The sequence below is a fragment of the Malaclemys terrapin genome, chromosome 7, assembly GCF_027887155.1.
Source record: "Malaclemys terrapin pileata isolate rMalTer1 chromosome 7, rMalTer1.hap1, whole genome shotgun sequence".
In the NCBI taxonomy this organism is placed as follows: domain Eukaryota; kingdom Metazoa; phylum Chordata; order Testudines; family Emydidae; genus Malaclemys; species Malaclemys terrapin.
In genome coordinates this window covers 36,034,655-36,048,581 of record NC_071511.1, presented here as the reverse complement: position 1 = coordinate 36,048,581, position 13,927 = coordinate 36,034,655, and the positions used below count along the sequence as shown (strand labels likewise).

At 40.0% G+C, this 13,927-nt stretch overlaps 1 protein-coding gene across 1 annotated transcript in view; it reads right to left on the bottom strand.

Annotated features, from left to right (window-relative positions):
• NUP210 (nucleoporin 210) overlaps window positions 1-13,927 on the bottom strand; it is a 113,001-nt gene that overhangs the window by 74,867 nt on the left and 24,207 nt on the right. The window contains exons 4-9 of the mRNA XM_054033911.1: window positions 12,262-12,358; window positions 8,296-8,446; window positions 2,935-3,067; window positions 1,846-2,004; window positions 1,320-1,388; window positions 859-965 (exon numbers count right to left, since the gene is read on the bottom strand). Coding sequence (XP_053889886.1) covers window positions 859-965; window positions 1,320-1,388; window positions 1,846-2,004; window positions 2,935-3,067; window positions 8,296-8,446; window positions 12,262-12,358 — 716 coding nt within the window. The remainder of the gene's footprint in view (window positions 1-858; window positions 966-1,319; window positions 1,389-1,845; window positions 2,005-2,934; window positions 3,068-8,295; window positions 8,447-12,261; window positions 12,359-13,927) is intronic.

The following is a 13,927-nucleotide window of genomic DNA, read 5'->3' as shown; positions in this document are numbered from 1 at the left end:
CCTTAATACGCAAGGAAATATATGAACTATTTCCCTAACAACAAATTTCTTCATAATTTGGGTTAAAATTTACACCGGTGTAGCTATGTGGAATGGGGTGTGAAAACACCACACCCCTGAACAACATAGCTATGGCAACAAACCCCCCCCTGTGTATACACAGCTATGCCGACAGAAGAGTGCTGGTGTTGGTGCAGCTGATGTACTTAGACAGTCTTAGACTGTCAGGGTTGGAAGGGACCTCAGGAGGTTATCTAGTCCAACCCCCTGCTCAAAGAAGGACCAATCCCCAGACAGATTTTTATCCCAGCTCCCTAAATGGCCCCCTCAAGGATTGAACTCACAACCCTGGGTTTAGCAGGCTAATGCTCAAACCCCAAGCTATCCCTCCCCCCTATGGTGGTGTTCTCCCTACCCTGGAAGAAAAACTCCTCCTGTCAATATATGTTGCATCTACACTGGCGGTTACATCTGTGTAATCATGTAAACTTACTCCATAAAACTAGAGAAGAAACACCTTTGACAAGAGGTTCAAAAAAGATTTAATATCTTGAAAATGTCTGCTAACTACACTCGGTGCTCATCCTTACTGGCTGCACTGGTTTGGAAGTTTCATTCTATCATAAACTTGCAGAGATGCAGCACGCCCGCCAACATTCTCTCAGTTTTTCTGTCACATGTGCAAAGATGTGTCCCGACAGAGTGACCCAGCATGCTTTGTAACAACAAAAAATTTATAACTTTCCACGTCTGTATAAGTAAAGGGTTGCTTAGCTAATTGCACAAAATTTTTCACAGATTTGCTAGATACACAACATCCAGTAACACAGAATAGAAACATACCAACACTGCACTTACATCAGATAAATACACTTTATTGCTTGATTTGTCATATGCGTCTATTGTAATTTCATAAAGTCTGCCTGTTTCTAAGACCCATCTGTCACCAGGATGAATTGTAAATCCTGTAAAACAGAAAACATTCAACAGCATAGACCAGAAGGCCATTTATGTGATGAACTATTATGTATCATATATTCACAAACATTTTGGTTCATAAAATTTAAAGATGTGCTTTAATTGCTAAAGACTAATGGTGGGGAAACAGAGGAAATCAATAGTTAAAGCCAAAATTATTTAATATGAAACATTTTCTTATTAAAAAGACATTTCTACTATACTATAATATATATATGTGAGCAGGTACAGGGACTTAGATACCATATGCACCGATACTGCACAGAGGCATTGATACAGGTATATAGTTTGAGAATTTGTTAAAGAAATAAACACTCGGAAGAACAACAGCAAATACTAACCTAAATATCCAGGATCCACAACATAGATAGTGCTGTTTGGTAATCTGGAAGCACCTTGCATGCGAATACCTGCAATCTCAGTCAAGGAACTAAAAGGCTTTGAAAGAAGAACATTAAAACTAACTTCTGTCTGGGACTGCTTTCATGGCTATTTAAAACTGACTCCATGTTCCTGAAAAGAAGGACACAAAAATGCTAGCTCCCTTAAGAGTGAGCATTTCCAGAATATACTGGTTTACAACACACACACACACACACTCTCCCTCCTCCTCCCTCCCACTAAGGTAACAGGCAAGATAATTTAATGGATCTTTTCCAGGCCGAAAGCCCTAATTTCTAAGAGCACGTTAAGGTATCTGGACTGTGGTATGACTGAACTCACAGCAGTGTTGCTTTCTACACCAGTCAGCTAGTGCTGATTTTCAGACCACTGGGCAAAGCATGGATAGTTTTATCCTGGTATGTGGCAGAGAGTGGAAAATCTGCCTCCTGACAGCAGGCATTGAGCACTCCACAGAAAGGATATTTTTGTGCCCCAGCACTAGGTTAATTTGTCCCTGCTGCAATGCAGTTACCGTTGATGTTGCCTGATCCAACTTGGCAACAGGCCGAGCTGGATCTCCCTCAGGACCAAGGATGTTGTTCTGAAGCTGCAGTTCATAGTGATCTGAAGGCATCATTAATTCTGTACATGAAGCAAGAAGACACATGAAACAACACAAGCTAATGTGTCACTGTTTGGACCCTGTTAATTATTACTGATTAATTTTTTATTTGATGCCTAGCACACATTAAATTGGCGCTTTAAATAGTTTTGTAGAAAATGCATTTTCTACACCCGGGCATGAAGCATAATCTAAGCTAGATGAATAAAATAATATTTTGTTCCCATTGCTGAAGGCTCCAACTAAAATTGCCTTCCTGCTTAAAGGAGAATGACATCAGACCAATTTCTGGTCTTGGCAAAAGGAACTTTTTACATGAGCAACTGAAATCCATGCTGCTGCATGCCATACTGCCAGCTAGAGTGTTGAAGTAGGTCTAAGTGAATACATGATTTCATATCTGGTTTCTTAAAATAACTCCCATCAACAATATTGCAAGTTTCTTGTACTTGTACCTGTATCTTATAAACAAATCTCCTCATTCTCTGAAATTGATATGCAGCTAGTTCAACCTTTCTCCAATTTTCATATTAATTTGCCAAGAAAATGGAGTAACATCTAAATCAGGCATTTCACAAAGTGAATGAGGCCTTTCTGTGGAAAACAAATGTACTAAAAATTCAAATGTTTCCCCAATATGAAAGACAGATGAACACGTTTGAATAAGACAGACCTGCATCCCAAACTTGCAAAATGTTATGTATGTGCTCAAATTTATGCATAGGACTACTCCTACATAGAAGATAAGCATATGCATAAGTGTTTGCATGATAAGAGAAAGGGAGGGAGATAAAGGATATCTCATCATAATTTTAATTATGAAAGTTTAACAATCTAAGGTGAATTTAAGACCATTTCCTTATCAGTGTACACAATATTTTAATTTTCTACTCATAGGTGAAAAATTCACACTGAATGTGGAATATTAAGAAAAATGGAGGAAGACAAACCTGTAATCTTGCCTTGTCTTATTTTCTGAACTTTATATTGAAGTGATGTTCCTACCAGCAGGTAGATATCATAAGCTGGATTTAGAAGAATGTTTTCCAAAATAAGCAACCTGACTTCTGCAGGATGTACATTCTATTGGTTAAAAAAAAAAAAAAAAAAGCCACATTTTAAAGTAACAAATATACCCATTTAAAAAAAGCTTCATAATCCACAAATAAAAAATATGTATAAAGTTATTTCTGTCCTGAAGAACAGTTTAACACCACCACTTTTCTAATGGCAATAGAACTCAGAGCACGTAGTGGTACACAGAAGCACAGCTTCACTTGCACCATCAGCAATGGATACTAAAGGAGATAAGCAAAACGAGACATTTGAAGATATCTGAGCAGGGTCAAACCAATCAACAGTTAACTTAATGATTAATGTGTAAAATGTCAAGTGATGAATACAAAGATGAGGTCTCAGATATACAGAGATGAGGATTATTTGACCATGAAAGAAGACAAGCAAAAATAAATAAATTAATAAATAAATAAAACTGGCAGGGTGTTAGAGACAAGGTAATCAAAATATTTTGGTGACAATCATTCCTCTCTAATCATTACAACAGTACTTGTTGTACACCTCTTATTTAAGATCAACCAGTGTTTTCATAAAGCCTTCCACAATTGCTTTCAAAATTTCATAACTTGAAAAATCTTAATGTTGGCACACTTCTGGGGCTTTGGGCTTGTTTGAAGTGTACCATTTAATAAATATCGATGGCTAAGAATATCACATGACTAGACAGAAAAATACTGGATTTCAGTGAAAGAATGTACACATCTTCTGCAGCGCTGGAAAAAAAGTAAGTGTATCATAAACATTTGTATCTATTTGTGCTCTGCAGGGAGCATTTTTATAAGGGTCCAAACAGATTAAATGTAGCAGCACTCCAAAAGTCTGTACAGTACCATGCATCATACCAAACTGTTACAGATTTTTTTTTTTTTTAATACGACTTCCCAGAATAGGACAAACGTAGTATGTATTTGCTACCGGTGTTTTTCTTTTTACACTACAGTGCAGCAAACATTTAAATTCTCTAATTGCATGACAGTTTTGAAATGCTTCAGAAGAGACATTCGGATGCATCAGATGCAAAGTACTTTTATGAAGAACTGGCATTTACATATTTACCAGATAGACTTAAGAGTGTTTTTTCCATTTTTTAGGTACACCTCTACCCCGATACAATGCTGTCCTCGTGAGCCAAAAAATCTTTCCGCGTTATAGGTGAAACGGTGTTATATCGAACTTGCTTTGATCCCCGGAGCACTGCTTTACCGCGTTATAGCCGAATTCGTGTTATATCGGGTCACGTTATATGGGGTAGAGGTGTACTGGACATTTTTTTTTAACCTCATCACACATTTAAAACCCCCCACGTATATTCCAATCTTTGGCCATGATTAAAAATGTTACACATAGAACTGCAGGCTTTAACAAATTACATTTCTTGAGGGTGGAGAGGTGAAGAGAAAAGTGAGGCTTTCAGGAGGAAAACTGTTAAATACTCAAGGAAGCTTGAAGGAGGCCAGTTTTAGTTTATTGGCAAAGTAACATGTATTGCCATGTGAGAGGCTACAGGGTGAGTTACTGTGTAGCAAGCCAGGGTGTGACTCTATAGCACATCATCTTGCGATGCAGTAACATCCCGTGTGGACACTGCTACAGTACACTGAAAGTCCTGGAGTGTGGCTTGGCTTAAACATGCTACATTTGAAAGCATAGTATGCTAACTTTCTGTGCGCCGCAGCGGTGTCCACATGGAACTTGATTCACAGAGAGCTGGTGTGCTATAGATTCACCCTGGCTTGCCACGAATTAACTTGCTCTGTAATGTGTGCCTTGCACAAACTGGTGCCAACAGTGCTGCAGAGTGCATTGGCATAGCCAGTACTACCAGCAGTAAAGTTTCCAGGTGAATAACGCTGTCTCTGACCTCCAGCTCAATCCAACTGGCCATGGCATGGTTTAAGCACTTTGAGAACTGACTCTGTGTAGAAAAGTCTACTAAACAGTGGTTACACCAGGAAGTGATTAAATTTCTCAATTAGCAAATAATAATTTAAAATGTATATCATTTTCCAATCAAGAACCTTAAAGTTCTTTACTGACATTAATAAACTTCACAACACAACAATGGAATACTAATGCCATTTCACAGATAGGGAAACTGAGGCATAGAGTGTATAAGTAATTAGTCCACATTGCTGCAGCCAGGAAAATATACATAGTGAAGAGTTCATGAATCATGTGTGCTTTCAGCCACTAAATCATGCTTCCCCTTACGATCAGATGTTCTCTCCTTATGGTCTTTTGCATATCCAGGTAGAACAACTTAGGAGGCTCGGTGCACTGAAGTTTGTTCATATTTTGGTTTATTCTTAATAGGAAAAAAATAAGAAGGTGCAGGGTAATAGGAAATTCTTGGGATTTTTTTTATTAACAGGGAATTTAATTTACTTGTGTATAGATGGATCTGTCTTATATCCTTTCCTTTTTATGCAAGCCATTTATATCTGAGAGGAGGGATAGCTCAGTGGTTTGAGCATTGGCCTGCTAAACCCAGGGTTGTGAGTTCAATCCTTGAGGGGGCTAGTTAGGGATCTGGGGCAAAAATCTGTCTGGGGATTGGTCCTGCTGAGCAGCGGGTTGGGCTAGATGACCTCCTGAGGTCCCTTCCAACCCTGGTATTCTATGATTTGCCTTTATAGCCCAAAGACATGCCAAAAAGTGTTTACAAAAAAATGAAAGTGGCCATACAGCAGTGATCACACTGAAGCTGCAAAATGTAGTGCTCTGTCCTTCCAACTTTCAGGTTTACTGTCCTGGATAGTGGGACAAACACCAAGAACCTGGGTGATATCCTGGGCCCAAAAAAGTCAATAATTTTGCCACTGACTTCAGTGGAGTCAGGATTTCAGTGCAAGAATTCAGCCATAAATTATGTTCTGCTTCCTGGCACAGCCCACAAATTCTGTGGCCCTTTAGAATTTGCTGACTGCCTGTCACACATTGCAATAGCTGCAGATGCAAAAAGCTTGTCCCTGCAGCAGCTCAAACAAGGAAGCAATTCCAAATTATATATTGTTCAGCAATGCTGCAGAAGGATGAAGTGGAGAATTTAATCTTGTGGAGAATGCGTCCCACCCTACGATTTTTGGAGGCAAGCACACAATGGATAATCTGAGATCTGGAAATGCATTTTTTTTCAGGGAGGTCCAACATACCTTTGTTTGACATGTCTTCTAAAACTGCTATGATGTGTGTGTGTAACTCCTTTGTTTATTGCATATTCCTAATCTTATACACTACACAAAACCAAATTCTGTTCTATTCCATTTGCTTGAGGGATGTTCCACTGAAAACACATGTGGTCTGGCAGCAGTGAAAGATTTAAGGACAATAGTAATAAAGCAAGTCATATAAAGTTCTGAGCAGGATACTACTATTTCAATCAAAATTCACAGAATGATGCCAGAACCAATGCAGAAGAAAATAAATACGAAGACAAAAAACAAAACCAACTACAACTGGCTAAGAACCACAGCAAAAATAAACATTACTAATACCAGCCATACTCTGATCTCATCAGCAATAGTGTGAATCTGGAGTAATTGCAAGGAGTAGAGCAGAATTACTTTTCAATTGCACCACTGAAACCAAAATATGGCCCTTAAGATACACTATTATTTTTGTACTTCTAAACAATATTTTCAGAGGATGTAGATTATTTAACCAATACCTGAAAAACGTAAACCAATATATTTTGTTTAATCGAGAAACTGGCAATATATCAAGTAATTGCATACAGATACTGGATGGATTTTTTAAAAATACTGTAAGTGAAATGTTAAAATATTAAAATATTGCAAAGTTTAAAATACTAATGAAATGCAAAACATTCCTGTAAGAAATAACCCATTTAAAAAAAAAGGGATAAATGTCTGTTAAATAGATTGTACTAACAGAAAGGACAATTTCATTACTAGGGTTAAAATGAAAACACAGTTACTGTAGATTACAAAGAAACAAATAGCATAAATCAATAGGAGACCTGGGAAAAAGGCCAATGCTATAGTTAAACACACTTGTTTATTAGCATTTGATCTCGCTGCTTTAAGAGACTGGAATCTAATGAGGCAGAATTGATTACAAAATGAGGATTGGTATGATGCAGGGAACTAAGGGGGTGGTCTCAATTCAACAAATGCACAACACAGAAAAAATCCATCAGATAAATCTTTAATATTTGTTGACAGGGAACCAGAGGGCCAAAACCTCATCCCACAATGAATGCTGATAATCACCGAGCAGTGGGAATGCTTCTATTTGGTAGCAGTAGTAGATCAAGGCTCCATTTCAGCAAGGTACCTAACTGTGTGTCCCCCACTTTAGTCAGGCTGATAATTTGCGTGCTTAAAGATACACATGTGTTTAGGTGTCTTGCTGAATCAGGGCCCTGTTGAGCTACACAATGCTGCACAGCATTAAGTGAAGGCCAGAATCTGGCAGATGTTGTCCAAGGATATTAATAATCAAACATTAATAATAGCAGCACTTACTTAAAAATGTATGATGTCAAAGCACTGTGCAAATATCCAAGTGTCATTATGCTCTGATCCAAAGCCAATAAACTTGGAATACCAAGATGCCATTTCTTTTCATAATCACTTTTCAACTTCCAGTAGAAGTTTGCACAGTTTACAAGTGAACAGCTGTTTTTATAACTGGGAACCTTACATAATTTGGGATTTCAAAAGTAAACTGTCTTATTTCTGGCTTGCACAACACCACAGTAAGTTCATGTTATTATTAGTATTTGTATTACAACAGTGATTAGAGAAATGAGAGCCCCACTGCACTAGGTGCCATATAAACATAAAGTGAAAGGCGGTCTCTGCCCTGAAGAGCCAGTGATCGAAGAGAAGGAAAAGAAATTGTGAATTTGGAGTGCATTCCTTTGTAAAACAAACTAAATAACATAGGAACGAGATATCTACACCATCATGTCACAGAGTCAGGTTTAGAAACTAGCTTTGGGACCCACATCATCTGGGGAGCCCATTGAACAGGATAACTGCACTATTCATCCCGAGTGCTGGGCAAAAATCAATGAAGTAGTATTGGCAATCACCTCAGAAAAAGCCACATAATCTACCCATTGGTAAAGGGGGGAAGTGCTACAGTAGCTGATAAAGGAAGAGATGTTGGAGTGGAGTATGTAGTAATATGGGAGGGAAAATTAATGTGGTTCCAGGGAAGTTCTGCCATGAAAATAAAAAAATAAATGAACCGTGTGAATTTCTTACCTTATAAACAGATTCCTGTATTCTTGCTTTTAATTTGGAACTCCCTGTTTTCATTCCAGACACCAGAACGGTATCTCCTTGTTTGGCAACTTTTTCCATCTCTGATATATAGGAAGGCGGTATGTAGGTAGATTCTAAGAATTTGAGTATACTGAAAAGTGAACAGAACAACTTTATGAGACAAGAGTCATGAATAATGTATGCTAACCTGGGTCAGAACTACAGTATTGTCTACTTCTAGCACATATGCCCATAGCACATGTAAGACGCTTATCTTAAGCCAGGAAGGAGAAGCTCAATTTTCACTTATATGCCTGAACACATGAATGTTAAATTAAGCTTTCATGGGTGCTGTATGGGCTTGTGTAGGACTGGAAAACATAGATGGCTATAATACCTATTTGCAGGTCCCTTTTCTAACTTGTACCGCGACTGTTAGGCATAATTGTACTCAGTACCAAGATAACTCAGAGTTCGCATTGTATTCTGCAATGGACATATAGTGTACAATACATCTGTGTGCTCGGACACTGTGGTACTCTGGCTTCTGTGGCTAATTTGTGTAGTGACTGGTATAAAAGTGCATCTGAAGCCTATGTATAGAAGGCAGGACCTTCTTAGAGACATACAGGAAACATGGATGAGGTATCTCCAACGATGTTTCCAGTGTGCATATAGAGGACTCTCTAGATCAGTGAGGTATGGTAAATGGGAAAGGCATTGCAGTTCTGTTTGTGATTAAGAGAACATTATGGTGTTTTGCTCAAGTGAACTAGAAGGGCGTTTGATGTGAAGTGGATAGGAAGTGTTGATTAAATGTGTACAGACAGTATGTAAGTTATGTATTTTGTGGTCTCTGATGGAAATTTAGATGAGGTATAGTAATTAGGAGAAAAGGAATTTCTGGTGTACAGGATCTGGGTAAGTGTTGATAACAGGGTCACATTTTGAAGGCTGCTTGCAAAAAAACACCAAAAACAAAACTTAGGATGAAATTTTCCAAGGAGCTGAATGATGTTAGGCACCAGACCTCCACTAGATTTCAATGGGAGTTCAGCAACTTAAAGCCTTCACGTTTCTTTAAAAAACAGCCTTAAACTCTGAATTTCTTGCTTTAAAACTTTTTTTTTGGGGGGGGGGGGGAGGGAGAGAACACAACCACCTTATTAAAAATATTATATGTTAAAAGTGTGACAGATTTTCCATCCCTTGGAGTTTTTAAATCAAGATGGGATGTCTTTCTAAGAGCTGGGTTGGATTTTCAAAAGCACCTAAATGATTCAGGGCTTGTCTACACACAACAGCTGTACCATTTTAAAAAAAAAAAAATAAATAAAACAAAACACATACATTAGTGCAGAAACAGTTCTATCCATAGAAGCTGCTAAAAAGGCATGTTCTGCCATTACAGGCAAAACCCAGGGGAAATACTTTCAGAAAAAAAATAATGTAGGTTTGATCAGAGAAATTACATTGGTTTACTATTAAAAAAAAACAACACACCCAATACAACAGAATACTACAGACACAACAACAACAGATATTTCACATTAATGAGCAGGACTCTTAAAGCACAATATACTTTCCTATCTCCTCTGCCTCACGCTTTGATTCACTTCCTTACTAACTAAATTTTGCTGGATATTATTTTCTTAAGTAAATGGAAATCCTGGCACTTGAGTATGAATCTATTATGTCTTAGCGTCACAATTATATATTACAAGAACGGCAGTTTAATGTTCTACTTGGCTAGTGTGTGGGAACTGCTTGATAGGAAAGAAAATTGATTTAGTGTTTTATATGCTTCTGGTATGACCAGAAACTGAAAAGTATGTCAGGCAGGCATTTCTGGAGCTGACATTCATATCAAGCAAAGCAAACACTCATTGTAGCATTTACTATGATGGATACTAGTAGAGTTCTATTAGACAAAATAATCCTGCTTTGCTGAAGGCCTGTTACCAGTCAGTCAGTATCAATATAAAGGCTAAACCAGGACATTGGGAACCTAAAATGAAAAATATCCCAGATACGACAACACTGGGTAGCCTTCAAAGTTGATGAGTTTAATAAGAGTAGAAATTGAAATCTCTGTAGCGTGACTCCTCTCAGTCAAAGGAAATCAACAGAATACTAAAGTAGGTACAGTGAAAGCTTATGCAGTACCTATAAGTGAGGGGAAGACTGTTGGTGGGTAAGCACAGGAAGCTATGAGTATTCCTATCCCTGCCACAAGCTCTCAGTATGATGTTGTGCAAGAACTTAACCTAGCTGTGTCTTAGTTTCCCATCTGTTAAACATAGATAATAGTATTTCCCTACCATCCAAAGGTGTTACAAGGCTAAATTCATTAAGAAAATGCAAAACACTTTAAGATCTTTAGATGGAAGTTTCTATTAGAGTTCAGAGTTTGGGCTAGACCAGAGCTGGGAAAACTACGGCCCGCGGGACCCTCCTGCCTGGCCTCTGAGCCCCTGCCCCGAGAGGCTCGCCCCCTCCCCCGCAGCTTCAGCTCGCCCCACCGCCGGCACAATGCTCTGGGTGGCGGGGCTGCGAGCTCCTGGGGCAGTGCAGCTGCAGAGCTGCAGCCTAACCCGGTGCTCTGTGCTGCGCGGTGGCGTGGCTGGCTCCAGCTGGGCGGTGCGGCTGCCTGTCCTGCTACTCTGGGCGGCGCCGCTGTAGCACCGCCAGCCACCGGTGCTCCAGGCAGCGTGGTAAGGGAGCAGGGACGATTGGACAAAAGGCAGGGGAATTTGGGGTGGTGGTCGGGGGCGTGGATGAGGGTCGGGGCAGTCAGAGGGTGGGGAACAGGGGGATTGAATGGGGGCAGGAGTCCCGGGGGGGCAGTCAGGAAGGAGAGAGGGGGTTGGATGGGATGGCGGGGGACAGTCGGTGGCAGGGGTTCCGGAGGCGGTCAGGGACAGGGAGAAGGGGTGATTGGATGGGGCAAGGGTCTCAATGAGGCAGGCAGGAAGGAGGGGGGCGGGGGTTGGATGGGGCGGCAGGGGGTCCGGGGACCGTCAGGGGACAGGGAGTGGGTGGATGGGGAAGGAGTCCTGGTGGGGGCCATCAGGGCAAGACAGGGGTGAGGGTGGGGGGGGGAGAGTCCGATAGGGGGCAGGGGCCAGGCCATTTCTGGCTGTTTGGGGAGGCACAGCCTCCCTTAACCAGCCCTCCATACACTTTTGGAAACCGGATGCAGCCCTCAGGCCAAAAAATTTGCCCGCCCCTGGGCTAACCCCTACTCATGAATCAATGGGACCATAGGTGTGATGTACAGGGGTCCTACAGATTATAAGTGCCAAACAAGACACAGTGATTTGGATTTTCAAAATGTTGTAAGGCTAAATCTGCTACATCTTCCATTAGAATGCTAAATGCCCTGCTCTGAAAGCTTCAAAAACCTCATTAAAACCTTTTAAAAAATGAAATATTTGTTTCTCAGTACAGTTCCTTGTAAATGGTGTCGAGAGCCACCAACACCTCAACCAAACTTTGGCCACCTTCTTGGCAGTCTCGGCAGAGTGGCCAAGTACTGAATGGGCCATAGCCCCACCTTCCAAATGAGAGGCTAACCTCTGACCTCTGCAGCCATCCCCATATCCTTACGTACCAATCGCAGCACTAATACCTTATCGTTTTCCCCAGTTGTTTGGGGAGGGGTCAGCTCTGGCATAGTTGAGTCTATTGCTATTTTTTTATTGGTGGTTTAGAACTATATGCACAGCTTCTGAACATCATCAATTGTATTTTTATTATTGCAAATTTTAAATGGGTGTGGAAGTGCCCAGAATTGTGGATTGGCAATTGTAGTAGTCAATCTAAAACAATGAATCTATATACTATACTTTGGATATTATAATTTCAGTTTATAGACCCAGATTCAGCAAGGTATTTTAGTTCATGCCTAACTTTAAGAACATGACTAAACCTGGAGCCTTTGAGAATAATGTAAATTGTGCTTACCGCAATGCATTGTGCGAATCTGAGAAGCCATCAGCCTCAGTATCTTTTACTATCGTCCAGTCAAAGGCTAACCCCGCCAATGTGCTAAAAGTGTTTCCTATAAATCAAATGAATAATTAGGTAACAAAATTCAAAATGACAACGAAGTCTTCCTGCTGCTTGGAAACAAACAAACAAGAAATATCAATGAACAGAAGCAGGAGCATCTTAAATCTGCAAAAATCATTCAAACAAGATAGTTCTTTATTAAAGTTAAAAAGGAGAGGTGTTTTTTTAAGCCAGATAACTGGAAGGTTTGGAGAATCAAAATAGAATAGAGAATCGTTTACAATTTATGGTTTGATATGCTGCTTTGGATCTTCTTCTTAAATACTTAGCCGAATGGTCGGCCGTAACCATCATTCACCATTGGATCTGTTCCTGTGCAGCCGCAAGGGCTTGACGGGCTAAGAGTCCAACACTGGAACAGACTTGATGCCCCCCCATAATAAGAGGTCAGCCTCTGGGCCGCCTCCACTCCTCAGTTGGTGGAGTTTTATCCTGGATGTTACAAGCCAGCTGTAGAATGGAGCTCACCGGAACGTCTTGTGGCGTTCTTGCGACATATCCAAAAAGCATAAGATGCCATCTGCAGACAATAGCCCCAGTAGCCTGTAGTGACCATAAACATCTGTGGTACAAATGCAATTGTTCCACTTTAGGCCCAACGTATGAAACTGGGAATGCTCTGGATCCCAGTACGTATATACAGGTATTATCATACACCCTCACTGCTCAACTACAAATTTATATTTTCTGGTCACACTAAGTGTACCAGCATGTCTGCTCTGGAGAAAAGGGAATTAACTGGCTGAATTTTTAATAAGATACTACTGGAATCACAACCTTCCCCCTTCAAAACAAGAACCATCTAAACCTTGATTAGATTCCATGACTACTTTTTGGATACCAATAGGACACATGCATCCTTCAATACAGGTTATTACAAAAGTCAGATGTGACAATTGGCCCATTCCTGGTAAGCAGCAAAACTCCCACTTTCTTTGGGCCAAGTGGATATGAGGCATCTTTGTTTTAATGTTGAAAGCATCACAATATAATTTATCTCAAACTCATTTTCACATGCAGGATGGATTCCAATCCCGAAGTATATGTGTGCCACTTAAAATTAGAAGCATTTTTGCATCTTAGGTGCTAACAGACTCCATAACGAAGTGTTGCTGACTCCCTAATGGTACATTAGGGTAGATATACAAGTCCTTGAACAACTCAGTGGTTTGGCAGGAAAGGAGAGGGTTAAGTCCTTCACCTCAGCTATTTGCAGAAGGCCAGATCCAACTACGCCTCAAGTCAATGGCAAATCTCTTTTACGGCATGTGTATGTCACAGTCATATCTCCTAATTACCATATATTCCACATTCTAGTGGAAACAAACCATATATATGAGAAACTTCAGACATATCAGTAAGGAACTATCAACCTATATGTAATTTTATACACCTTTCAGATAACTCATAGAGCCAAGCGCATAATCCAGCACTTTGAGACATGTGGATCTGAGATACCCTTTGGGGAATTTGGGATCCACATTTTAATGAAATGCACTTTCCATATATATTCAATATGACTTTTTTAAACCTGAAACAGATTTACCGGTAATATAGA